General features: G+C 38.7%; 1 protein-coding gene across 1 annotated transcript in view; it reads left to right on the forward strand.

Moving 5' to 3' along the window:
- The first annotated feature begins 381 nt into the window (after positions 1-381).
- CCDC50 (coiled-coil domain containing 50) overlaps positions 382-26597 on the forward strand; it is a 60230-nt gene continuing 34014 nt past the window's right edge. The window contains exons 1-2 of the mRNA XM_065876746.1: positions 382-665; positions 26450-26512. Of these exons, the coding sequence (XP_065732818.1) occupies positions 617-665; positions 26450-26512 (112 nt within the window). The 5' untranslated portion in view covers positions 382-616. The remainder of the gene's footprint in view (positions 666-26449; positions 26513-26597) is intronic.

Below are 26597 nucleotides of genomic sequence, written 5' to 3' on the forward strand. Positions count from 1 at the left end.
GTAACGACTGTGTTCTGGGGGGCCCGTGCGGCCTTTTTGAGGAAGCCTTCGGGACACAAAGCCCCACACCGACAGACACGACCCTTCGTCGACAGGGAGGCAGGGCGCGGGGGCGGGGGCACCGCCGGGCCCCAGCCTCGGGCGCGCGTCACTCGGCACAAAGGAGACAGCAGGGAGGCGGCCGCGGGAGCCGATCTGCACTCGCCAGCCGCTCGCAATTGCGGTTACAGACCTGCAGTTCCCCTCCCCCTCCCCACCCAGGCCCGCCTGCCCGCCCGCCGGCCTTTCTGTCTCCTCTCTCCCTCCGTACTGGCCGGCCCGGGTCCATTTCCGGGCTCGGGGTATTTGGTATCGATCTGGGCCGGGGGCGCGGGAGCAGGTGGCTGCGGCGGGGCAGCTGGGCCGCCAGCCTGCTGCGCCGGGGCCCGTCTCCCGCCGCCTTTGTCGCCAGTCTTTGCCCGGCGGCCCGCTCTGTCCTCCGGGCCCGCGCGCGCTGCCGGACTGACTTTGCGCCGGGTCGGGCGCTGCTGCTGCTCCTGCTGCGCTCCGGGCCGCGCTCGGTGCCGACGGCCGCCGGGAAGCGGGAGGCGAAGGGCAGCCCGGAGCCCGGGCCAACATGGCTGAAGTCACCATCGACCAATCCAAGCTGCCGGGAGTCAAGGAAGGTAGGGGCCGGGCCGTGGAGCGCGCGCCGGGGCCCCTCCGGCTCCCAACCCGGCGTCCCTCCCGGCGGGGGCGTCGTCTCGGCGTCCCCAGCGGCGCTTGCTCGGCGCCCATCTGGTGCCGGCCCGCCGTGGCCGGGAGGGAATTGAATTCAGGCTCTGCTGTGGGACCTTGGGCAAGTCACTTTCGTTCTGAGCCTCAGTTTTCTCCTACGTAAGGAAATTGTGGCAGAGAGGTCAGCACCACCCTCATCAAGTGGTTGTGCAAAGGTTCTCTTGAAGAGAAATGCCCTTAGTGAATGCTCCAGAGCTGGGAGCTGTGTCCTAAAAATTCAGGCCCAGTCTAGCTAACTTGAAGGCTAGGAAGTGGGGAAGAGTTGACGTTCAGTTCCTTGTGGAGCCTTTGTTTTGAAACTTGACTCTCCCTTCTTCTGTCTACTTTTCCTAGCCCTGCGTCTGGCTGGCTGACTTTCCCACCTTCCTCCAGGTTTAAAAGTTTAGTCTGGGCACTGCCCAGCGCGAGCAGCGGATGGGAAGCTGCTATAAATGAGCATTTTCTCACAAAAAGCACTAAGCAAAGGGGAGCAGGGGACTCACTGTGACCTTGATTTTTACTGGCTCCGTATATTGAGGTCCAGAAAAATCAAGATTGATTAGTATTGGTCTGGCTTGGGTTCTAGCAAGTAGCCCACTGACTTCTTGTTCCTCGTCTTCATCCAGACCTAGTATTTTTTTTTTTTTTTTCAACTGAGGTCTTGGGTGCTGGATCGCCTTAATCTTTAGTGATCTTTGGCTGTTATTTTGACCTTGGGAAGCATGGAAGTCCCAGAGTGCTATCCGGGCTTGCAGAGATTGTCTTTGTAGTGGATGTTATTTGTTTCAGCTGACTCTTGTGGTCTTAGTTGTCTTGGGAATATGGAATTGAAAATAAGAATCTTTGCTTTCTTGGAACTGCGTGTTTCATTGCCAACCTGATTTGATTCAAAGGGGCTTGTGGGTGCTCAGGCTGACCCCAAAATCCGAAGAAAGCTTGCCTACTTTATGTCCCAGAGTTCCAAACACTAGGCGATTTTATGTAGAATTTTTAATTGGGCTGGGCCTGTCCTGTTGTTCCTGAAGGATGTTAAGAGTTTAGGCCTGAGATTTTTATCAAATAGTGTTTTTCAACCTTTCAGTTCCTAACCTGGCTTTGGTGAAGATTCTGGCATTCATATGTAAATGAACTTTTCTTAACACTGTCAAGTCTGGAGCCTGAGTGATAGGAAAGGCAAATTTACACTTTGGAAGTCCAGGTCTTTGAGCTTGTCCTTAACCTTTCTGGTATGAGAGAGAGAGAGAGAGAGAGAGAGAGAGAGAGAGAGAGAGAGAGAGAGAGAGAGAGAGGAAACAACCTTAATATGTAAAGTATTAGTCAGGTAGTGCTAAGATTTTACCCAGCTCCCTGTATGTCAGTGACCTGAAACAAACTTGAAACTCACTTTCTGTGTATGCATTTATATTACTCTTAGGTCTTCTGGTTTCTAACCGAGACATGAATGGTTTATTCTAGTATATTCTTTCTTAAGGGTTTCAACAAACACTTTCCATCTGTAAATGCAAAATTTTTCCATTGCTAAACTCCGGAGTTTAACACATTTGGATTGCTTTTATTTTGCACAACATGGTGTTTGGCAGTCGGGTTTACATGATATGGTAAAGTGGTAAGGACATTTCTGTGGCTGTTTCATTAAGTTAGAATTAAGTATTGATTTACTTTGAAGGTGGTCCGAAATTGTTGAGAAGATTATTGTCTGTGTAAGCATCTGATTTTTCTAGTTCAAAGATCATCAAAGGAAGTGATACGCTATACTAGGAATGTGCTAATGGTGGTGTGGTTTTTGATCTGGGAAGTATTCACATCGAATAAAGTGTATCTTTCCCTAATTTAACTCTTAATTATGGCCAGTTGCTCCCTAACGATGTTTCTGGACCCTAATTAAAGAAAATAAAGTTGGTGTCCATGATTGGGTAAAACATACACAAACATTGAGACTTTTTAATACTGAAACTCCAACTCAGTTTGAAAAGGAAGTTTAGCAATAATTCACTTAATATTCTGGCACAGATTTTTAAACTCCAGTTTTAAAAATCTGTCTCCTCTACTTCTCCTATCAATCTAAACCTTTATATACAATTACAATTTGGGATCATGGGGTAGATTCCAATAGAGATTGAGAAGAATAATGCAGTGGATGTCTGTGCTTTCCCACTGCCCTTTTCTTTAGGAGAGGATGGGGAGCCCTGGGACTTTTGTTGTGAACTTCTCAACAGAGGTCATGGGTAGCAGCTGACATCAGGGAAAGAGACTATTTGAAAACTTTTTTTTTCTAGGTTAAAATCGAATGCTTGCTTATTTAGTTTTAAGATGGCCAAAGATATTCAACATTTGGACAGACCTTTGAAAAAAATAACTACAGCAGTATTTTTACTTTGGGAAATCTCTCTTAAAATAGGAGACAAAGGGACATGTGTGAGTTCTTATGCAGTGAAAAGAATTAAGTCTAACTAAATGTCAACACACATCATTATTTCTGGTTTAAAACCATATTTGGAACATCTAAATACTTTTTGTAATGGAAATACTGTTGCCATTGTTTGGTAGTAATGCTTTATTTCTTCTGAAACATTTGAGGTTCTTTGCCACAAGATTGGAAATAATTCTCAGCCACTTTTTATCAGTAGATGTGTAACTCAAATGCATCATGCAATTTGTGAATGCTAGACAAAGGTATTCTCAAATAGACAAAGGTTCCAACAATATTCCGAAAGTTTTTTAGTTTAGATCAGAGCTCCCGTCCCCCCAAAAAAGAGCACTTTTCATTAGTTAACAAGCTTAGAGTTTTGGTAAATTTTAGCTTCTTCGCTGAATCTTCTTTCTGAAACCACAATCCAGACTCCCCACTTTTTTTTGCTCTCTGCAGTCTGATTCCCATCTTTCTACTTAGTTTTAATTGCTCACCAATCACTAATCTTGCCCTTTCCCCCACCTAACAGAGGTTTCACGTTATCTTCAAGTTTTGGTCTGAGTGCTGTAGCCTGTCCATCAAAGCCATTTCTAGACCCTTTAAAGTTTATTAACTCCTTTGCAGTTTTTTAGTCATTAGCGTTTTCCCACTTTTAGCCATTGAGCACTTATGTATCAACCCTCCCATCTTCTACCATCTTCTTCTTCTTTCTCCCATCTTCTTCTTCTTTCTTTCCTTTAAGCAGTAAGAAATTTTATTATGTGTTATATATCCTTACTGTCCTTCAACTGGAAGTTTCCACCGTCTCCAAAGTTAGTTAACTCTGTGTGTGTGTGCAGGCACGTGTGCACCTGAATGCAGTCACGATTAGCGTCTGAAATTGGTGCACTTGGTAGAGACGTTTCTTGAAATAAAGGTAGCTAGCTATTCTGAGAGCAAATCCTTTTTCTTTCGTGAAAGACGAAAGTTAATACATTTTCAGAAGTATGCCTAGAAAGCACTGATTCATTTTAGGTCCAGGACACCCCAGTGGCATAATGGGGTAAATTAAGTTAATGGCGTAAATCCAGAACTTTAAGGGGAAGAATACAAAATTATGTCTGGTGCAGTGAGTAAACCAAGTAGTCCCAGAGATCTAAAGCATATCACACGCACACTAGGTACCTAATGCGATGGTGATCTCTGAGAGGTGCATTATCTGGCTCCAGGGCAAACTCACTTTCTGTTTTCTGCAAAATTCCACAGCAGTTTTTTTTTGTTGTTGTTATTGTCTTTTAATGAGACCACGGCTACATCTTGAGTTAGGAGGTTTGTGTCTTGCTTTTCCTTACCCTCATCTGGCTTCAGGTCTTTCACATAGCCAGCAAAGATTCAGCAAATATTTGAATGTGTGAATGAATGAATGAGTAAATCATGAATACTAGATGCTCCCTTTTAGTTTAGGAATCCTATCTCTGGCATAATTTCATATTCCTTCTCAGAGCATAAGCTCTTTTTTTGTATTTTATTTATTTATTTTATAAATTTATTTTTATTTAATTTTGGCTGTGTTGGGTCTTTGTTGCTGTGAGCAGGCTCTCTGTGGTTGCAGCGAGCGGGGGCTACTCTTTGTTGCTGTGCACGGGCTTCTCATTGCAGCGGCTTCTCTTGTTGTGGAGCACGGGCTCTAGGCGCACGGGCTTCAGTAGTTGTGGCAGGTGGGCTTAGTTGCTCTGCGGCATGTGGGATCTTCCCGGACCAGGATTCGAACCTTTGTCCCCTGCATTAGCAGGCGGATTCTTTTTTTTTTTTTGGCCGTATGCGGGCCGCTCACTGTTGTGGCCTCTCCCATTGCGCAGTCTCCGGACGCGCAGGCTCAGCGGCCATGGCCCACGGGCCCAGCCCCTCCGTGGACCGGGGCACGAACCTGTGTCCCCTGCATCGGCAGGCGGACTCCCAACCACTGCGCCACCAGGGAAGCCCTAGCAGGCGGATTCTTAATCACTGTGAGGAAAGTCCTCAGAGCATAAGCTCTTAAAGGGCAGAGATAATGCCTTTTAACCATGGGCATCATGTATCTTAGTGCCGCTATTAACTTTATAAAAACTTTTAATCTATTTTTCTAATGTTTTTTCTTCTTTAATCTTCGCTGTGGTGGAGAGGCAGTCCTGTAGAATTCAAGGAGTTGTTGTAAAGAGCCCTTGAAATTCCGTACGTGCATCCAGAATGCCTCTCACATAAGGGAAAAAAACATCTTTCAGTTTATTGCTATATGCAGGTATGCAGTACCTTCTTAAATGAATCAGTGATTTTTAAAAAATGAAATAGCTGTTAATTGTAAAATAAAGATTATCTTAATGATTTGAGAAATGCTTTTTTTTTTTTTTTTAAACTAACAAGTACATAAAGGACAACTTCTCCCTTGTGGGAAACTGTAAAGTTAATTGCTATTTTTAAAAAAGGATCTCAGAGTAGAAAGCATTAAAAACCACTGATCTAGGCCAGCCAGATTTTCCAGATGAAAATCTGAGAGCCAGGATGGGAGAGTGGGTTGTATCAAACCGCTGAGGCTAAGTATCTAAAAATTGTCACATGGGGCCTAGACTTAGAAAAGTTCAAAACTGAGTATTCACACAGCTCAGTCTTCCCTGCTCTCTCCTTTCCCACCTTCCCTTCCTTTCCTGTCTCCTCCCTTCCTCTCTCTTCCTTTGTTCCCTCTCACTCTTCTTCTCTTTCTTTTAAATTATTCTGTAGATGCATAAGAATCATTCCTCATGTATTCCGTTAATACTGTCATTTAAAACAGTGGAATAAAAATAATGAATGACAAAACAATTCCAGAGATTTTTCTCAACTTATTTTAGGGACAATGTTTGATATGAATGTTAATGAGTTAACATAGGTTTCATTTTATTTTTTAATTAAAAGCTTTTTTTTTTAGGTTTTTATTTCGATTCAGCAAATGAATTACTAGGTGAACTACAGGAGGTCATACTCCTGCCTCAGTGTTTTTTTCTACCTAGAAAATGCATTTCTTCTCTGGTACACTCAGCTGAAGGGGCTAATGTTTAGAGGCTTGGACATTTTAAGAAGTTTAAACATATTAGGGAAATAAAGAAAGCCATAGGCTATGTTTTTTTCTCTAATTCTTTTCAGGAACATAGGAGTTTTGATTGAGATAAATGAATTTTTGCCTCAGTAACAAAAAGCAGTGTGATACCATAAAACTTAAGTAAACTCTGCTTGAAATCCCAGTTTTCTAAGTACAGGAGTGTATTTTAAAATTAACTACCCTGACCTATAAGGGGAAAAAAATAAACCTTATCACAGCTACATTTGCAGTTTCAGATGTAGCCACTGGAAGGGCTGTTGGATTAATGTTTTTAACTGATGACCTGTTTAAAAGTGTCCTGTGCTTCAAACCTGTAAAATTAGGATACCCTAGATCCTAAATAAGACCTACAAAGGATCATTGGTCTTATATACCTTAGGGATTATTTAGACTATTTATTCCCAGATGTTTGAATTTAGAAACCAGTACAAAAGAGTTTCTAGATACTACATTTAAAAGGACACAACAAACATGCACACTCAAAAGAACTATTTTTTTGGTCATTATTATCATTAAAACACATAAACACACACACATTAAGATATGTAGGTCTTCATATAATAGTTGGTAACCATACACTGACATAAAAGCATTGAAAACTTTCTGATAAACTAGAACCAATCTAAAACCAGTCTTGCTTGTTGTATATCAGTGTTTTTTTCTTTTTAGTCAAATTCATTGATGTATAATTCACGTACAGTAAAAACGCATCCTTCTTAGTATGCAGTTCTGAGTTTTGACAAATGTATAGTCTTGTACCCACCACAGCAATCAAGATACAGAACAGTTACATAACCCCCAGACTGCTCCACCCTTTTCCCCGCCTCCACCAACTGCTGGTGTGTTTGCTTTCCCTATAGTTTTGCCTTTACAAAAATGTCATATACATGGGATCATCCAATAAGTTGCTTTTTGAGTTTGGCTTCTTTCGCTTACCATAATACATCTGATATCATGTGTGCATCAGTAATTTTGTTCTTTTTTATTGCTGAGTTCCAGTGTACGGCTGTAGCACCATTTGCTTATCCATTCACTGGTTAACGAACATTGGGGTGTTTTCACTTTTGGTGGTTATAAATAGTCTCTGTAAACATTTGTATACAGGTTTTTTTTTGGGGTGAACATGTTTTCATTTCTCTTGGGTAAGCACCTGGGGTAGGATTACTGGGTCATATGGTGAATGTATGTTTAGCTTTATAAGGAACTGCCAAACTTTTTCAAAGTGACCTGTACCGTTTTGCATTCCCACAAGCAACGTATGTGAGCTCCAATTGCTCTGCATCCTTGTCTGCACTTTACATTGTCGAGATATATTTTTTAAAATTTTTAACTATTTTTTTAAGGGTTTAAATTCTGGTTTTGTTGTTTCGTAGCTGTGTGATCTAAATTTTAACAGTGTAATATCATCTTATGTGGCTTTAATTTGCATTTCTCTAATGACTAATGATTGGAGCCTCTTTTCTTGTGCTTATTTCCTATTCTCATATCGTTTGTTGAAGGAGTGTGTGTTCTAAGCTTTGCCTTTAAAAACAAATCAGACTGTTTTTATTGAGTTTTGAGGGTTCTTTACATATTCTGAATTCAAGTCTTTTATCAGATAGATATTTTGAAAATGTTGGTGGTCTTTAAACCTTGCTGCAACATTAGGATGATGTGGGGAGCTTTGCTGTAAGCATATTCCTGCCCAACTTGATATCAGCTGAATCTCTTGGAGATGGTCCCAGGAATCTGTAGTTTTTTATATCTAGATTATATTCTTGGACTTACAATAGACATTTGGAACATATGACTAAGAATACTGGGGCCACCCTAATGCAGGGATTGATCCTACCCTACTCTGATTTTTTTAAGCTTTTGCATTGGCAACTCATTTCTTTATCAGGGTTAAAGAATGGGCAGCATTTTTTTTTTTTTTTCCTTTTAGTAATTGAAATTAGTTCCTCTAAGATAGGGGTTTGCAAACTATGGCCTATGGGCCACCGCTTGTTTTTATACAAGTGAGCTGAAGACAGTCTTTACATTTTTTAATGATTAAAAAAAAGAGGAAGAAGAATGTTTTGTGACAGGTAAAAATTATATGGAATTCAAATTTCAATGCCTAAAGTTTTATTGGAACATAACTTTGCTCATTTGTTTACATATTGTCTGTGGCTGCCTTCACGCTGCAAATGATGAGATGAGTGTCATTATAACAGAGACTATGATCAGCAAAGCTTAAATTCTTTACTATCTGGTACTCTGTAGAAAACAATAATTTCTTTGGGACCATTTCAGTGAAACCGTTTAAAAAACTTCCCTATTTAATCTTTTTTGATATTTCAGTTATCCCTATGAACATTTATCAAAACTTTTCTTTAATTATAGTGGTGCCCTGTTGGGGACTATTATTGGCTGAACTCGTGTAGCATGTTTTATTTTTGTAGTGACTTTTAAAAATACAGGCTTACATCCTGATTTTTATTTTACTTTTTTTTAAGAAGAAAATGTGCTCTCCATATAAATTTCTAGGGACTTCACAATTGATTATCAAGGTAGAAATCTTATGTAAAGTGAGAATAATCCATATGCCAGCTCTGAGTAAGGATCTGTGGGGCTTTCATGAGTGAAGTGCATGAGTAAACAAGTTCAACTTCTAAAAAGTTTGCTTATGATTCTTAGCTTGTTACTTGTTACTGGCTGTCTTCAAAACATGTTACAAACATTTGCGTGAATGAAGTGCCACTTTGTCTTCTTGGATACTTGTATCAGAAGTACCTAGGTTGATTTACCACTAAACTTTGAAGGCCTAGTGTGTGATGGGCATTTCTAGTCCTGATACAGCTTCTCAATGACCAAACACCAGGGGAGTCCCCACTGGACTTTCTTGGCTTTTATTTTTCTAATGAGTCATAAAGACTGAGTCACTTTCCATTAGCATTACTCCAGGACTTTTAACTGCATATAGTAAAAGCACGAATGACTTACAAGGATATCTTTCCCTCTTCATTGCCTCCCCATCAACAAATTTTTTTTGCCTATTGACTATATAGAGGAGTCCATGATTCACTTTAGGTATTAAATTCACTAATTTTTGAGTAGCACTTCCCACCAAATACTTTAAAATATTAGCTTTGTCTTTCATATTATGAAATTCAGCAAAATACAGAATGTCAGGGTTGGCAAATACTTTCAAAACGTTTTTAATGTCTAGATGGGAAACCAGAAGTAGAGGAAGAGAAACAAGGGACTTGATTAAGATTCATATCCTCTCATCTGCACGTTGAGATTGGCCTGACATCTGCCAGCAGCTATTTTGGAAAGGACTATGCACGCTCAGTGTCTGCATTTACAGATCACTTTCTGGCTTTGCTTACAAACGGTTCCTTATCCTGTCAGTGATTGCTGGACTCTAACTTGCCATGTCTGCTTCTGTTGTTTTCCCTAACTTGCCATGTCTGTTTCTGTTGTTTTCCCAGTTTTCCATGGTCAGACCTCATTATTTTAAATTGGGCTTTAGTGTACCCATGAAGCATTTCTTCTTTTCTTTTCCCCTTGTAAGTTACCCCATTAAAACTCCACAGAGCTAATGTTTGAAAGATCATTTTGGCTATGTGTGTATATTGGAAGGGACAAGCTGAAGGTTTAGAAGATGGCTGGGGAGCTATTATTGATAGACTCCAGTTTACTGTGCTTTTAACATCCCTGAATTCCAGGAACTTGGTTGCAGTGGCACTCAGGCTCCCCCAAAATAGGATAATTACTGAGGCTTAAAGGCAGTGCTGCCAAATAATTTATAGGCCAAACCCAGACACTTTGTGAGTAAAAAGGGTGATCCTAATAATTTTACCAGAATAGGTGTATGCTGGTGACCACACAACTGCAAGACACATTGCTGAAATACCACAGGCAGCTGGATATGATGAGTAAGCAAGGTCCTTGTTAAAAAACCCTTTCTAGATATGAAATGTAAAGTTTTTGTTGACACTTAAAACCTGAAGGGTACCTGTTTCCCGTATACTATCTTGAGGTTCTTAATGTGTTTTCTATTTCATAATTGATTACTAAGTGAAATCTGCTCAATTGGAGGTAGTAGGAATAATTAAGTTTTCATTTAGCTCTTCATATGTGGGTTTCCGAAAATTCTACTTTTTTGTTACGCGGGCCTCTCACTGTTGTGGCCTCTCCCGTTGTGGAGCACAGGCTCCGGATGCGCAGGCTCAGCGGCCATGGCCCACAGGCCCAGCCGCTCCGCGGCATGTGGGATCTTCCCGGACCAGGGCACGAACCTGCGTCCCCTGCATCGGCAGGCAGACTCTGAACCACTGCGCCACCAGGGAAGCCCCTAAAATTCTACTGTTAATTAGTTAGTTTTCTTTTTGTTTCCTGTTTATTGGTTCTCCCCATTTATTCCCTCTGAATGTGGAGAATGGGTGTTGAAAAGATTTGTGTAATTGAAGGGAGGTAAGAAATGCACACATTTCTGATTCCTACTTACTTGGCAGTATGTAATATAAGTATCATTTTCTTCACCTTAAATAGAGTAGGAGGCTACCATTCTACTCTGTGCATTTCTGCTGTGTATCTTTTAAGTAATTGAGCTCCTCCTAGAATTATTTTGCAGTATTTGCTCTTGTTTACTGATATATTAAATAATTTGTCCAGATTGAAAGGAAGCTTGTATAAAATTTAACTTAAGCAGACTGACTTCTTTGGAAAGGGGAAGTACTTTGAACCTAGACTTGTTAAGCCTTGGTTTCACATCTCATCTTTCCTACTTATTTGATGTAAGGACTCAGAAAAAACACTCAGTATCTCTAAGCTTCACTTTCCTTATTTGTTTATTGGAGATAATATTTACTGTGTCTAATATATGGACTTTCCATGAGAGTTAATTGAAGAAATGGATATGAAAGTATTTTGCAAAATGCAGTGTTATACATTCAGTCTCAGTGATATTACTGTTCAAGTTACCCTAAAATACTCCAACTTTTCCTTTTTCCAGACCATGGTTATTTGAGCCCTAATCCTCTGCATGGTATTTCCTTCTATACTATCTAAATATAGCATATTTCTATCCTCTCACTACCTCCTCAGGCCCAGCTCAAATGCTGATTCTCAGTTAAGTCTACCCTGTTTCTTTCCTGTGTATCTTTTTAACTTACTTCCTTAAGCAACATGTCTCATCCTCTGTATTGGTCTGAAAGCTCTCCATCAAGACAAGACTGGTAGCTGACTGATCTCAGTACTACTTGGGGATCCTTACCCATAGGAGATACTCCAGAAAACTTGTCAGAGTATCTGACAGCTTATGTTCAGTGGGCAGACTGACCTGAGCTAACTGAACTAATGACACTAGAATAAGGGCTATGATCATTTGCATGAATTCACTGGGATAGGAATAGAGGATTAGAAGCAATCACTTTTACTTTTTGTTGCATGAAATTTCCCCATCTCTCACATGTCTGTAGGGGACTGATTGGCGTTAAGGTTAACTCAAGGCCAAAACACATAGTAGGCTCCTTTGGAAGCAATGATCTTACCTGTTTACGGATTGATTTTAGTTAAGTAAGACCTTGTTCAAGTGGGTACATTTTCCAGGATTGTGATATGGTATCATTTTGTTGCTGTTACTAAAGGATCCAATTAGTTTCTTAGATGGTATTGGATTCTATTCAGACTTTTTATGTTTACTGTTTTCTCCTTTAGATTTATTTTTAGGTAAAGCGGTCAAAGTTCTTACAAAGTTTTAACTAAACAGGTCACATGTAACATGTATTTTTTAAGTTCTTGGTTATAGAGTTCCTGATTGTGAAGAATCTGAATATTTTGAGTTGGAAACTAAAAAGATGAATGTACAGATTATAAACCTGGTATGGTTTATGATCAAGAGAGGGTGGGAAAGCGTGAGCAAAAGAGCTCAAGAATTTTTGTTTTGGGGGTGGATACGTTTAATTCATACATATTTTAGGATGGTTTTCTAAATTAGGGCATACTGCGTAGTCTCTTTCAGTTTCATGTGGTGTATTAGAAGTTAACACTGTTTTAAAAACATGCAGTGCTACAAAAACCAATTTATACTTCTAAGTAGATATTATAGCAGTTTTTAAAAATCATCAAAATGACTTTGAATTCTTAAAAAACAAGTGAGACAAGTGAATCAATCCTCTAGAGCAGAAAGGTGTTTGGACAGCTTGTCTTCCTGTTCACAGACGCAGGCTGCCCCTGATTTTCTTTCACTTCCTCTTCAGGGGAATTACATGACAACCAAATATACTATAGGATAACCAAATATACTATACTGAAGCCAGTTTCAGTAACAATACATACATAGAGAAATCCAAGGCATTTAGAACACATTGTAGTTGAACTTAAATTTGGTGATCTTCAAGAAGACTTCTGAATATTGAGGGTGTTCACTTTCCCAGGCTGTACTCTGTTCATTGGGCCCCAGGTTAACCTTTTAGTAAATAGTACAGTCCACAATTGCGTTCATTGGACAGTGAATGAATGATAACATGGTCTCATTTTACCATGATACTGAAGGCTCTGTGAGAACTGCTAGTTGAGACAGGATAAGTCTACCTTTTTATAAGTCACTAGATTGAGCAAAAAGGTTATTTTAAGATTTATTGGTGGTTAAGGCTACTATACATAAAATATGATGGATAAAAGCAGATGTTTGCCATTTTGTATGGTAGAAATGATAAAACCAACAACAGCAATGAAGAAAGCAATATTTGGTACAGGAGAAAGTTAGCATAACAGTCATCCTGTATGGATAGTCTTTTATATAGGCTGTGGTTATGACATTTTAGATGATGTGCCTGTATCCAAGAGACAAATATATATTACTTATACTGAATCAACTAAATTTCATACTACCTTATATCTAAGTGGGAGGAGTTCTTAAAAATAATTTGGACTGTTTCCTTATAGGTCAGGACACTGAAGTTCTGATTTGGAAAGTGACTTGTCAAAGGTCACTTGGTGAGCTGCTGACAGAGGCAGAACTAAAATTCTGACCGGTATCTGAAATGAAGAACTGGGCTGTTTTTACTCAACCTGTTTGTTCCTTATATGCTACAATAAGGCCATTATATTTCTATAAATTGGGAAAGAGATATCTATATTTCTTATAGTAAGATGCCAAAATGCCATGTGGATTTGGCAGAAAGCTTTTACTAGCGTATTCAAGGAACAGAAATTAGGAAAATTCATCTGGTTTTAGGCATGCTGTATTTTAAATTTACATGTTAATATTTTGTTTAGATTTTGATGGCTGCACTTCTTCTCAACAGTCTACTCTCCTACCATTCTTAATGGTGATACTTTGATGATTCTTCTATTTTAGTAAACTATAATTACATGACTTTCACATAGAATTCTACTTTGCTTTCTAATCCTGGACATTCAACTGAAAAAAGTTTGGGGTGGTGGAGCTTATTAAACATTCTAGACACATTGATTTCCTTTTAACTCAGGCCCACAATGCATACATATAGGAAACATGTTCTCCCTCATGGGAAAACATATGAAGTTAGAAAGAGCTATTGAAATGTAGTCAACTGTTGATTATATTGTAATTCCTTGCCAGGAAACATTTCCATACATTCATAAGAGGAAGTAGTGATTGCTTATTCCATTATAGATTCTATACTACAGAAGTGATATATCTGTGTTAATCAGGGACTTAGTGGGACCTGACTAAAAGAAGTACTTAATAGAAAAGAACTAATTATAAGAATTCATTAACTCTGATGATGCCAGTAATAATTGGAAGTTCCGTTTCTTGAACTTCCTTTTACTGAGTGACAGATGTTTTCTTTGGCCCTTCACTTACCTAATTTAGTCCTCACAACATTTATCCTCATTTTGCAGATGAGGAACCTGAAGCTCAAAGAGATCAAATAACTTGCCTAAGATCTTTTAGCCAATAAGAAAGCAATTTTGAATCCTGATCTGTGTAGCTCCAAAGTTGTTTTTCCTTCTCTGAAATACTCTTTAAACATTAGGCAAAATCCAAATCAGAACCATCATGCCATTTTATGTACTCTGTTCACTTTTGTATCGTTGAAGACATCTCAGCTTCTTTCTTATTGGAGTTTATTACTAAACTTCAGTTTTTGCTTCTCTCTTCCCATAGCACTGAGTGTCCAACCTTCTTTGGTAATAGAGAACCATCAAAAGTTCACATCTAACTTAAATACCACTAAGGTGAATACAGGTTTCCTTCTCAAAAAGAAAAGAAATAAAGTAAAATATCCCCTCTGATGAAATACATGGAGAACCAAAGTGGTTGACAGAATCCCTTCTTAAAATCTATGCACAACTCCCTGTTACCTGCTTAGGAAGTTTCTGGGTGTACTTTGGAACACAGGCCTGTTTTTTCCAGTTTGCTGTTGGGTCATTACCTTCTTCTGTACAGAGTATTTCTAGGAGACAAAATCTGCATTTAATGTAAGCCTGCTTGTAAGAGAAATCTCCTGGTCTTCTGGGGAGGCATTCCCCTAGTAAGTGTAAAAACTGAGTTGATCTTAGGAATGTACCCATGATCTCAAGATACCTTTTAGAAAAACACAATCTAGTCAGTAAACATGACCAATTATTGAGCATACGGCAGCATATCAGAGTAGAATTCCAGAAATCTCAAGACTTGCCCATTTATTTTATGTGCATACTTTCAGATTTACATTATCCAAGATTACTGGAAATGAGTGTAGAGTTCTGACAAATGGTTACCACAGTGGAACTGTGACTGTTGCAATTTGCTTTATGGGAACAAGATTGTAAGAGAATATTTTTCCCATACCTGCTTATCCCATGAGCAATTTTTTAAGTTTGTTTTTTTTTAAATTTTGAGTATTACTGTACTCTCAATCTTTTGAAATCGAAATGAGTTTACTAATCCTAATAAGAAAGAAAGTGCTAGCTAAAGTATCTCCTTGCAGAAGAGAAGTTGAAAGTTCAAAGATAAATAGAACTTGCAGTAGCTAGTACTTAAGGAAACTTGTCATATGAAGCCAATAAACCAAAATGGTTTTTCTTCCCTTGGTGTAAACTTGTACTTAAGTTGGCTTGATGTGATCTTTTGGGTTTTAATGGGCATGACTGGGTTTATCCTACCGAGGTTTAAGGAGATGGGTGGCTTTTCTTTCTAGGCTAAGGCAAACAGAGAAACCAAACCACTTGAGGGCTGCCAAACCATTTGTGGGCTTAAGTGCCAGGAAAAGTGCCATTCAAATAGAGGGACAGAAGGTCGGAGTTTCTCTAGGGATACATGGGGTGAAAATAAAAGAAAGAAATTTTTACTACCAGGATATTCATAGTGGAAAATTGCTTTGAAAAAAATTGTCTGCTACTGCTTGTCTAAGGGTTTTTACCCTTTTGAGGACCCCTGTGGTTATCAGTGGTCTGTTGTTTTCTACATAGAAGGTTTATCTCCATCAGAATAATTTGTGAGTACCTTTTTTAAAAAAGAAAATTTCCTGCAGTGCTTAAGTACTTACAGTTGTTATTATTACTCTCATATTACAGGGGAGCAAATGTAAGTGATATTAATTTGTTCAAGATTATTCATCTAGTGAGTGTTAGAGCCAGGATTAGAATCTAGGTAAGCGTACCCTTGGTTATACCGTAGTACCTCTGTATGCAGTAAGTATTCACTGAGTATCTCGTTACCAATGCTCTGTGCAGTGTACTACAGAATTCTAACACTGTTTAAGAGTTTCATTTTTTCCTAAGTGTAACTTTGATAGTCATCTTTCTATGTTTAATTATGAAATTTTATAAATCTATTTAGAAATCAACTGAATCATTTTAAAGCAGGAGTGCTTCCCTTTTAATCATTTTTATGATAGTAAGAGTAATTACGTATTTAGCTGCTGTGTAAATTCATATATTCCTGAATTGTTCTGAAGTGGAACACCCATGTAAAATGTAATTGTTCTTAAAGGAAGGCACCAAAGACAGTACTTTTAGAAGAAGACTCCTCTGATTATGATCAGTTTAATTTTACATGCCAATTGAAATTCACAAATGCATAATTTGCTAATGAGAATCCACAGTTCTTTGGTAAATGATCTGTAAAGTATTAGAGATCTGGTAGGTTATTCAGTAGTAGCTGTACTTCACAGAATCGAATTCCCTTAACTATATTGAATTAACAGCTCACTTTCCTTTCCAAGAGGATGTTTGTTCACTTTGTTTCTGTGACTGTATCTGCACGGTGGTTACTTGATAGATGTACAACAACTCTTATTCTTTTCAACCGGCTGAGGTTAGCAAAACTACCATCACCTTAAGGCTGAGAAAAAAGAAGCATAGGAGAAATAATGTACTCTGAAGTTAAATCAGTAGCTACTACAAGGCTAAAAATATATTGGTTGTCCATACTGGCAAAGCGAGTTATATCTGTTGGTTAAAATATAAATATGCATTCTCTCTCTCTCACACACACACATGATTAAAATGGTTTTAAATGCTGCTGAGTGGTCCGGTTGTCTAAATTGACACTGTCCTTTCTGTCATACTGTGATTATTGTTTAGGGCAGTGTTGTCCAACAGAACTTTTGTGAAGGTGGAAATACTCTGTATCCCTCACTGTCCATAATGGTAAGCACCAGCCTCATAAGGCTATTTAGCACTGAAAATGTTTTTAGTGAGACTGAGGAACTGAATTTTTATAATTTAATTTTGGTTAATTTAAAGGAATAGCTATGTGTGACTAGTGGCTACCATATATAGTGTGAAAAAAATTTTTGTGACCCTAGTGGGTAGAATAATGATGGATGGATAGAACATACAGATTTGCTTCAGTTTAGGGCAGTCTTTTCTAATATGTGTTCCATCCAACATTGGACCATGTGAATGCACCTCACTTGGGGTTTTGGAGAGTTGTGATTTTCCTTGGGTAACTTTTTTCTTCTGTTACTGCCAACACAAAAAGGTTTGGCTTCAAAGCACCAGTCCATAAAGTTTATGCCTGTAGCCCAGGAAGCTTGTGAGGTGGTTTGTGTTTGTGGGTATTTTTAATCATTTATGAAAACTTGAGTCAGATATTTCCTAATGGAAAGTCTTATCTCTATCCAGCAGTTCTACCAGGATGAGTAAAAACTGCTGTTTCCACCCTGCTACCTTCCTTCCCTTTTTCAGTATTCCTCTCACCCTCAGTCTTTTACCCTGTCCGATGGAAATTTCTGACTCAGCCATTTTCACTTTTCCAATAAGTTACCCAGTTACTCTGTGGTCTCTGATAATGATGCAGATGGTCTGTGATATTAAAGTAGTACTTCTGATTTGAGGACTTATATTATCTCAGCATTTTCAAAACCCACTTGCCTGCAATCTAGTGTGTCTGTGGTTAGCTATAATATATCTCCTTGCCAAACAAGTGGTTTGGGTTACTGGGGCTTTCATTTAACTTTGAATTGGGGGGATGAGGGGAAAACAAAAGCTCAGGAACCTATTTTGATAAATTGCATCAGAGTTAAATGTTGGGATTAAATCAGTTGTTTTGCTTTTTAAAATGTCTCCTTACTGAGCTCAGTCTTGTTCTTTTGTTGAAGGTGTGTGCATATGTTTGTGTGTATGTAGACACGTGTTTAAAACTCATGCTTGAACTATTGAGAAGTACATTATATAACTCAGTGTTTTCTACTTAAGTTCCAACATGGTGGCTGAACTTGCTTTCGTGTTTGGTACTAGTAAAACATTTCTCTCCAGTCAGGAACTGGTGTTATTTCTCCTTTACAATAATGAGAACTGAACAGCTTTTCATATTTCCCTGATTGCTTTGGTTCTCAGGAAGATCAGATGCAAATTTGGGGTCTTACGTAGACTTTGTTTTTGTTAGCATACATTTTTCCTTAAAAAAAAAAACAAAACTTATTCTCTAACCTTAAGGAAACAGTATAATTAAATTGAATCCATAACATTGCTACTGCAACTTATTTTTTCCTGTAGTAAATATTTGCTGCTTCACTGTTTAGGTGCTTAAATTAGATTAAAAACATGCGTTTTTTTTTATTATAAAATGTTATGCAAGGGATTATAAATAATAAGATTCCATTTCATGGTAGATAAATTAGAAAATATATAAATGTTTTAGAAGGAAAATAAGCTACATTATAGTCCCACAGTACCTGATCAATGTTAAGATTTTGATGTTTATCTTTTCTAGTATTTTCTAAATAAAATTTAACTTGAAAAATCAAATATTTCAGCTGTAGTCAGTGTACACTATAGAAAGGCTCAGAAATCAGCCCTGGGCTCTGCCCATATCATGGCGAGTACCTTCAGGACTTCACCTGTGCATATAGCCCATATAATATGCCATGTGGATGGTCATCTATCGTGTGTATAAAACAACAGACTGAAGAGTGCCAGTGGTTTGTACAAAACACCCACATACACTGTAGGGAATGTGAGTGCACTCTGAGGCTGGAACTAGGACCAGGGATGATATCTCTAGATTGGCAGGTTTTGTCCTTCCACAGACCATTTTATAGTTACCTGAAAGGGAACTCTGTTGAAAGGAAGTGGGCTTCCTGTGGTTAAATATTTATGAGGAGTCCAGATGATTATTTGGACAGGATAAAGCTGGACTTAACAACTACTCAGACCCTTTCTGATAGTCAATTTCTATAATTTTAAGAAAGTGATGAATCAGCACCTTTTTATGAACAGTGACTGAAATTTAGAAATATTTGAGGAAACTTGGGAACCCAGCCTGTCATCCAGGGCCTTTATTATTTTCAGAGGTATTTTGGATTAAAGCCTCTTGATGCTCTAAGACATTTTAGACTTCTAACCAAGGTGGTGACTTTAGCAGATCAGATATTTGGTAGAACTTTGCAGAAAATCCTGGGTTATACTGTTCTGGTCTTTGTGGAGCTTTTTATGAAAAGGGGAGCTTTCTATCATTTTGTAATGTTGATGGAAGGATAATTAACCCTGAAAATGTCTTTCTGTTACTAGATTTCTCAGGACTTTTCTCTCCTCCTACTTTTTTTTTTTGGTTCTGTCATCCTTGACGTTTTTCATTCACCTTATACTTAATTTATTAACATTTTCTAATTTTCGGGACTATTTGGCAGCCTGCAACTATAGAGGACTTCTGAGGACATGAGACAGTTTTATCAAACAAATAGCTCAGGGGACTAGCTCCAGATTCTGAAAATTCATGCCAGCACCTTAGCACACAGTGCATTCTGCTTTAAAATGCCACATACATCCTATGTACCCTTTCAGGCTGTTTAGCTTAATAAACATGTCCTCATGTATACAGACATTTTTCATAGCCCTGGGGTCTAATCTTGGCAATGCCGCATATTTAACTATGTGATCCTTGGCATGTTATTCTAACTTTCAGAGCCATTTTGAGTGATGTACTTAATTGTCATCTAAAGGAACCAAGAATTGACCACCTGCCCGAGTGTACAACTTTTCTAGGTGTTCTAGGAGTCTATCAGGTAATTATCCTTTCCATTATAATACATCTGAAATTTGGGGTGTTGGGAACAGAAACCCTTTGCTGTCATTTAAGGCACTGTGGGTAGATGCAGCTTCTTAGCTTTGTTTAGGTAAGCTAGAGAATGTGGAAATGCAAGATTTCATGGTGCATCATTTATACTAGTCATCATTTTTCTCAGGAGCCCTCCTTTCCACAAGGATTTATTTGAAAATCATCATCCCAGGCATTGAGATAAATATTGGAGAGAAAATGATCCATAAGATGTTTCCTACCTTTCAGGATCTTGAATGTATAATGGGGAAACAAATGAGTACATGTATTTATATGATTAGTTCTCCAGTGTTATATTTACTACATATTATGAAATCACTGGGGGGAAAAAAAAGCATAAGTAAATCTGCTGGGTGTGTGAGAGTATCAGTTGTGATGGTTTTGGTTCTGTGTCCTATAGGATTGGATTGATAGAGAAGTAACATTTGAATGAGGTTTCTGAAGGTTGATTATGAAGTTTTTGAGAGTAGAGAGGAACCACTGGCAGATAGAAAAGGGTTCTTAAGCCCATCATCTGTGTAACGGTGACTAAACTTCCCTCAGACTTGCAAGACTCCCCCATTCTCTGTGTTTCACACCCACACCAACCACCCAAGAAAAACATAAACCAAAACCAATAACCATAAAAATCCCCAAACAATTGAAACAGTGGTTAATGATACTCGATGCCCCAATCATTTGTACAATATGTGGAATGAAAGTCTTTGTCTTTCATAAAGGAATTGCAGAAATCTGTGTGTACTTTGTGGGTAGTTTAGTAAGGGGGGATAATTATACTAAGGACAATAAGTACAGGAAGGTGGATCTGACTTAATTATTTTATAGATCTCTGCTGAGAAGGCTCTTCTATCTCCCAGGCAGATGGAGTAACCATAGTATGTATATGGGAAAGAACAGGGCATTTGGAGACTTGGTCAGAAATGTAGCCCACCCATTGGCTACTTCAACTAGGAACAAAGTAATGAGTATGGAACACCTGTGTTGTTTACCTCTTTAGCATCAGCCAAAATTAGGTGCCACTCTATTTCCTCTGTCATACTGTACTTCAGTTTTGTTCATTTCTACAAGATGGAAATTATAGACACTAAAAGTCAGAGAAGGATCAAAGGTTACCTTTCAGTTACCCTTTATCCCTAATAAATTAATTGCTCAAACATCACTTGGGTATTATTCTAATTGTTTTCAGCTTTCTGCCTGAAAGTGGGAAATTTCAGTTGTCAGAGTGACCAGGGGCTCAAAGCTGTGTTTGTTGTTTTGGGGCTCATAATTGGGGCAGGTGGTTAGGAGAGTGTCTCCATTCCATAGCTGAGCATCTCTAAGAAGCTCCCACTGATGGTGGTGGTGATGGTGTTGGAGACTGGTTTTGGTGTTGGTGTTAGTGGTGGTGATGTTGATGTTATCTTAGTCCCTATATATAAACTTTGCTGGGGCTGAGGAGGTGGAAGATTTGGCATTAGGATGAGGTCTATTCACAGTTTACCTGCATCCCATTTCTCTTCTACTGAGGCAGTTTTATTAAAGCTTTTAATAAAGGGAAGAGACTTCTTTAATAGGTTAGCGAGACATTTCTCTTGTAGGGCAGCAGACAAAGGCTTAGGGGTTTTACCTATGTTATCATTTCTTAGTTAAAATTGTCTTTAACAACTCTGAGACACATTAGTCAGAATTCATTAATGCTCTCTTACCAAAGGGAAGAAAAGCCATTGATTTTGGGTGGAGATGGGGGAACGTGGTTAGATCCCAAACGGAGATTTTCCTTGGAATTTCCCACTGCAGTTACTACCTAGGGTTTTTCTTACAGGTCATCTATGAAATACTGTGCAAAATTTTTTTGTCCTTGCTTTTCAGAAGTGAACACAGGCCAACCGTGATAGCTAGAGACTTCTTGGGAGATAGTGAGACAAAGTAAACTATGTCAATTGTTATTGCTCTGTTTTAGGACCTGGAACCCACCTTCTGAACACATGTACCACCCTTACCTAAATTTTATTTCATCTTCAATTTCAAAGAAACTAATGCATATTTGTCTTATTTAGTATTTAATAATATCACTCTTTTCTGACATACTTAAACATAGGCCCATTTCTTCTAGGAGTTCTTTGAGCAGAAATATTGGAGGCCAGAAGAGCTCAGGTTGGTTTGCAGTTCATTTGCTCATTTGTTGGGTTATCTTGGTCAAGCCAGTTTATTTCTCTGAGCCTAGTTTCCTCATAAATAAAATGAGGATATTGATAAAAACCTTCAGACCCTCAGACAGTTAGGAGGAATAAGTGTGAAAGTGCATTGTAACCTACAAAGTGTTACATCAATGTCAGTTGCAGTTGCCTGTCATTACCAAACTTTTCAAGACAAAATCTGTGTCTGGAACATCGTCCTCATTCATAGAGGGTGTTTCCATGTGAACAGAACAAAGGAAAGTAAGCATAAACCCAGCTCTCAAAGCAGTGAGTATGTATTCCATCTGCTACTAATAGCATTTACACTAAAACAGAATAATTCACAAAATTATACCAGAACATAAAAGGTAATACAGACACAGTTGAAAGAAATAGTTTCTAGTGAATGTATTAGTAATCCAGGAATTTTTTTTTTTTTTTTTTTTTTGCGGTACCCGGGCCTCTCACTGCTGTGGCCTCTCCCGTTGCGGAGCACAGGCTCACGGACGTGCAGGCTCAGCGGCCATGGCTCACGGGCCCAGCCACTCCACGGCATGTGGGATCTTCCTGGACCAGGGCACGCACCCGTGTCCCCTGCATCAGCAGGCGGACTCTCAACCACTGCGCCACCAGGGAAGCCCAACCCAGGCATTTTTATGTGGGAGGAAGCTTGCTCAGTTTTCATAGCCATTTATTTTCAGAAAGTTTGGGGATGTGGGTAAAAAAATGACAAAACAGGAATGACTTCTTCACTCATCTTCTAGTTTGTATAGAGTTAGTTCGTCCCTCTGCTAAGAATGCTTACCCCTTCTGCCCTAGGAGTTTTAACCTTCCTTTGAGGTTGGTTTTGTATGTTAACTACTGTAAGGTTTCCTGATACAGCTCTGCCAAGTCACCCCCACTCCTTACACCTAGCCCCAGTTCATAACAAGCACAACTGCTCCACTTTTATGCCTTCAAGGAATCTTCTATAGGTCTTTATAAACTTTATTACATTTTATATTATGCTTATTTACCTTTCTGTCAACTCCACCTTCTTGATGGCTTGTAAATGACTTATTCCTCCTAATAATAGAATTCAGCAAATGTTTGTTGAATAACTGTGTTTACTAGGTGCGTACTATGCTATTTGTTTATTTAGAGGGATCCACAGATGAATGAGAATCATCTTTCTCTTCAAGGAAAATAGATGGGAGATATATAAATCCTACTTCCCATTCCTGAGACTTGCTTGCCTTAATATAAACTAATCCACTGTATATATGTACATATCTGGATTTTAAAAATCACTAAAGCTCTGTTCTTTTCATGGGAAAGGGAGAGGTTTCTAGTCTTTATTTGAATGTATGAAAAATTTTACAAGTCTCTGTGATGCTGTCAGTAGCGACAGAGCTTAATTCTATTCATAACATTGTTTTCCTCCTGTCTATGGAACTCTGTTCTTTGACTTTATTGACCAGTATTTCTTCATTTTTTTTCTATTAATGAGCATCTCCTGAAGTCCTACTAAATTTATGCTACATCCAGCACTAACTGTGTGGAAGGTGTAGAGATTGCAGGGCTGGATGGGAATGGAGAATGATGGGGTTGGCTTAATGGCAAGAAGATAACCTGAGATTAGGGTGAATGAAAGCGAACATAGGAGGGAAAAAGTTTGAGAAGTGGCAGGATAAAAGCTCAGGGTCCAGTAGTTCGTCTTAAATGTGCCTGCCTGGAAACCATAGTGAGACGAGTTTATGCTGTTTATTCTCAGTACTGTTTATAGCCCTTTGCTTCAAAGTAGAGTGGATTAGAGCAGGAGCAAAGCTCCTGGCTTTGAACTTGTCCTGGCTGAGAATTGTTTTCTGTAATTCCCAAACTGGTTACTGATTTGCAAGGTGGCTGGGTGTGTGATTTTCCCAGCTTGCATTAGATTAGCGTTGCAAAGAATACAGGGGCTGACTTTGAAAGCAACTAGAGTGGATGCATAGGAAATTATGGATTAAGTAAGTAATATTTGCGCATAAATGAGATGATATATTTGGAAGTTTTTAGTAAACTTTGAAGGGCTAAATCTGTGTATTGACAATACAACCCTGTGCATGTATGAGTGTGTGTACATCTTTGTAATCATGGAAGATCTTCTAGGTTCTTTTCTAGTGCAGGCCTTACCCATATTTTGTGGGTACCAATTCAGCCTCTACTGTAATAAGATTCAGGGTCAAATCACAATAATTAAATATACTTCAGCCTTGCTTTTTACATATTAAGAACTAATTAAGAGTCATTATTAAGGCAATCATAAATTCATAAATTCCTTGGTATATCATGATATGTGAAATGTGTCATCATGTTTATGGTTTATATGTGCTGCTGATGAAATAAAGATGAGAATTTTTAAAGTTTTTATGTTTAGCTGTAGAATTTAAGTGCAGTATATGTAAAACATTACAAAAAGCACAGAAAATATAGAAACCCAGGAACCTATCACCTAAATTTAATAGATGTTAATATTTTGCCTCACTTCCTTCAGTCTTCTCTAGTTTGTTTGTAAAGCAGTGGAACAGCATATATATAGTCAAGGCACACCTGCCCCTTTGCTTGTGTCTCTAGGGGTCACTATGTCAGTGCCAGATATTAAGACCATATATTTTTACTACAGGTATATGTATCCATAAACATTATATTTTTAATGTCATGCTGACTGAAATAAAAAACGTGAAAATATTGCAGTTATTCACATGGAAAACTGTAGTAATTTTATAATTTTTATTTTATTCAGCATAATATTAAAAGCATATAAAATATATCATTTTGGCATACCTTTCTGCTCTAATAACATAAATTGAAGTGGCTTTTAAACTTTTTAAAATATTCATTCTGAATATTTGTTGTCTGTGAACTAAATCCATACGTGTCTTAGACATTTAATTAATTAATGTTAATCGGCTAAGTGTTTTAGAGAATGCATGTCGGTCAGTATAGAATATCTTCTTTCAGTCTGTTCCGACTGTGGTTTACCAGAGTCCAGGAGGGCTGGTTGCCATGAGCAGGAAGAGCTCTTGCTTGCTGAGAAACTGACTCCCAGCCCTGCCACCGGCAAACTATGTCTACAGCCTTCATAAGCCCTTTCTTTCTTCTGGCCCTTATTTTCCTCACCTGTTAAGTAAGAGGTTTAACTAGCTCTTCTTGAAAGCACTTTCATTCTGTGAAATATTGGGGAACTTTGACCTGGGCCTCAAGTTGTTAGAATTTGCTGAGAATATATTGGATGTAAAAGAACAGGACTTTCTATTGAAATTGCCGGTTTTGTAGTTGCATTTGAGCCAGGGCTAAGTAGGTCATATTCGGTTTAATATGATTTTGGGGCAGAAATGATTTTTCCATCATAAAACCTTTTCAGAGTAATCTTGACGCCTCCAAGCCCTGCCTGCTTTTTTGTTGCATTATCTCTCAGCGAGGGACAGGGCTGTGTGAATGTGTATGTGAACATACATAAGTGCTAAGAATGGCAAAGGAATGTTTTTTCATTCTGTTTTAATTAAATGTCTTCACAGACAAAGTCAGAGCTGCAGAAAGAAATCTGTAAACTCTGGTAAGCCCTAGAGGACAGTTTCATGAGTCCTACACATTGCAATAGTCTGAGGCTTTGGGAACTTTCCTCTTTAATGTGACGTACATGTTTGGAATAGAGTAAGGATATATCACCTAAACTACACGTCCTTAAAACAAACAAAACAGCATTTTTCATGATAAGAGTCCTTCATATGTATGTTTGTTTTAAGAAGCAGAAGTTTAAATTACAGTTTGGGGTGGAATGGACCTTTAAGACCATCTCTTCCTATTTGTGTCTAAGAAAGTAGTTCAGGAAATGCTCTTGCCTGGCTCTCCAGATGGAGGCAAAGTTAGGGGCAGATGCCTGGTACCCTCCAAGGTTCCCACTGTCTTTTGGTTTGCAGGCTCTCTTTAGGCAGCTCTATATTTAGAGAGACCTAGAGAACCAGTTCTAACTCGTGTCTGAGGGTGTGGACCCATTGAAGAATGTGACTACACTTAAAGTAGAGATCCGCTCCTGCCTAAGGGACTAATAAAGGTGTGTTTTTCCTTAAGAGCACCAGGATACACATAAGTCTCTGGGAAAGGATCCTCTGAATCCCAGATGGCTTAACTCCTCTGACCATGCAAAAACTCAGATTTTTCTCAGCTGCAATATGTGAAACATTCTTGTCTCTTATTATTACAGCAGTCCTTTATAGAAGTGGGTTAGAATTTCTGGGCCTCTGCGTTCTGATTCTGTGATTAATTTCCACAGGCCAGGGACCTAACCATTATTTTGTGACACCTTGTTCTTGGCCCTGAGCAGGTACTATGTGGATTTTTGTGAATGAAGACTTTATACTAACTAGTCACTGTTTTGTGCATTGCGAGTTATAAAGTTGATCATCCTAAAATATTAGGTTGGAGTCTTTGAAGTCCTGAACAAGATCTTTTTATTTTTATGTTAAAGTACTACTAATGAGCCTTTCTGTCTGCCCCTTCTCCCTCATCCTCTGCAGTGTGCCGAGATTTTGCTGTCCTGGAGGACCACACCCTGGCCCACAGCCTGCAGGAACAAGAGAGTGAGTAATAGCCCTCTGCGTGCTCCTTCAGTTTTCTTTTTTAGTGGTAGCTTGAGGCAGATTTCTCAGAGTGAGGCAGGGAGAA

Source organism: Phocoena phocoena, chromosome 4, assembly GCF_963924675.1.
Source record: "Phocoena phocoena chromosome 4, mPhoPho1.1, whole genome shotgun sequence".
In the NCBI taxonomy this organism is placed as follows: Eukaryota; Metazoa; Chordata; class Mammalia; order Artiodactyla; family Phocoenidae; genus Phocoena; species Phocoena phocoena.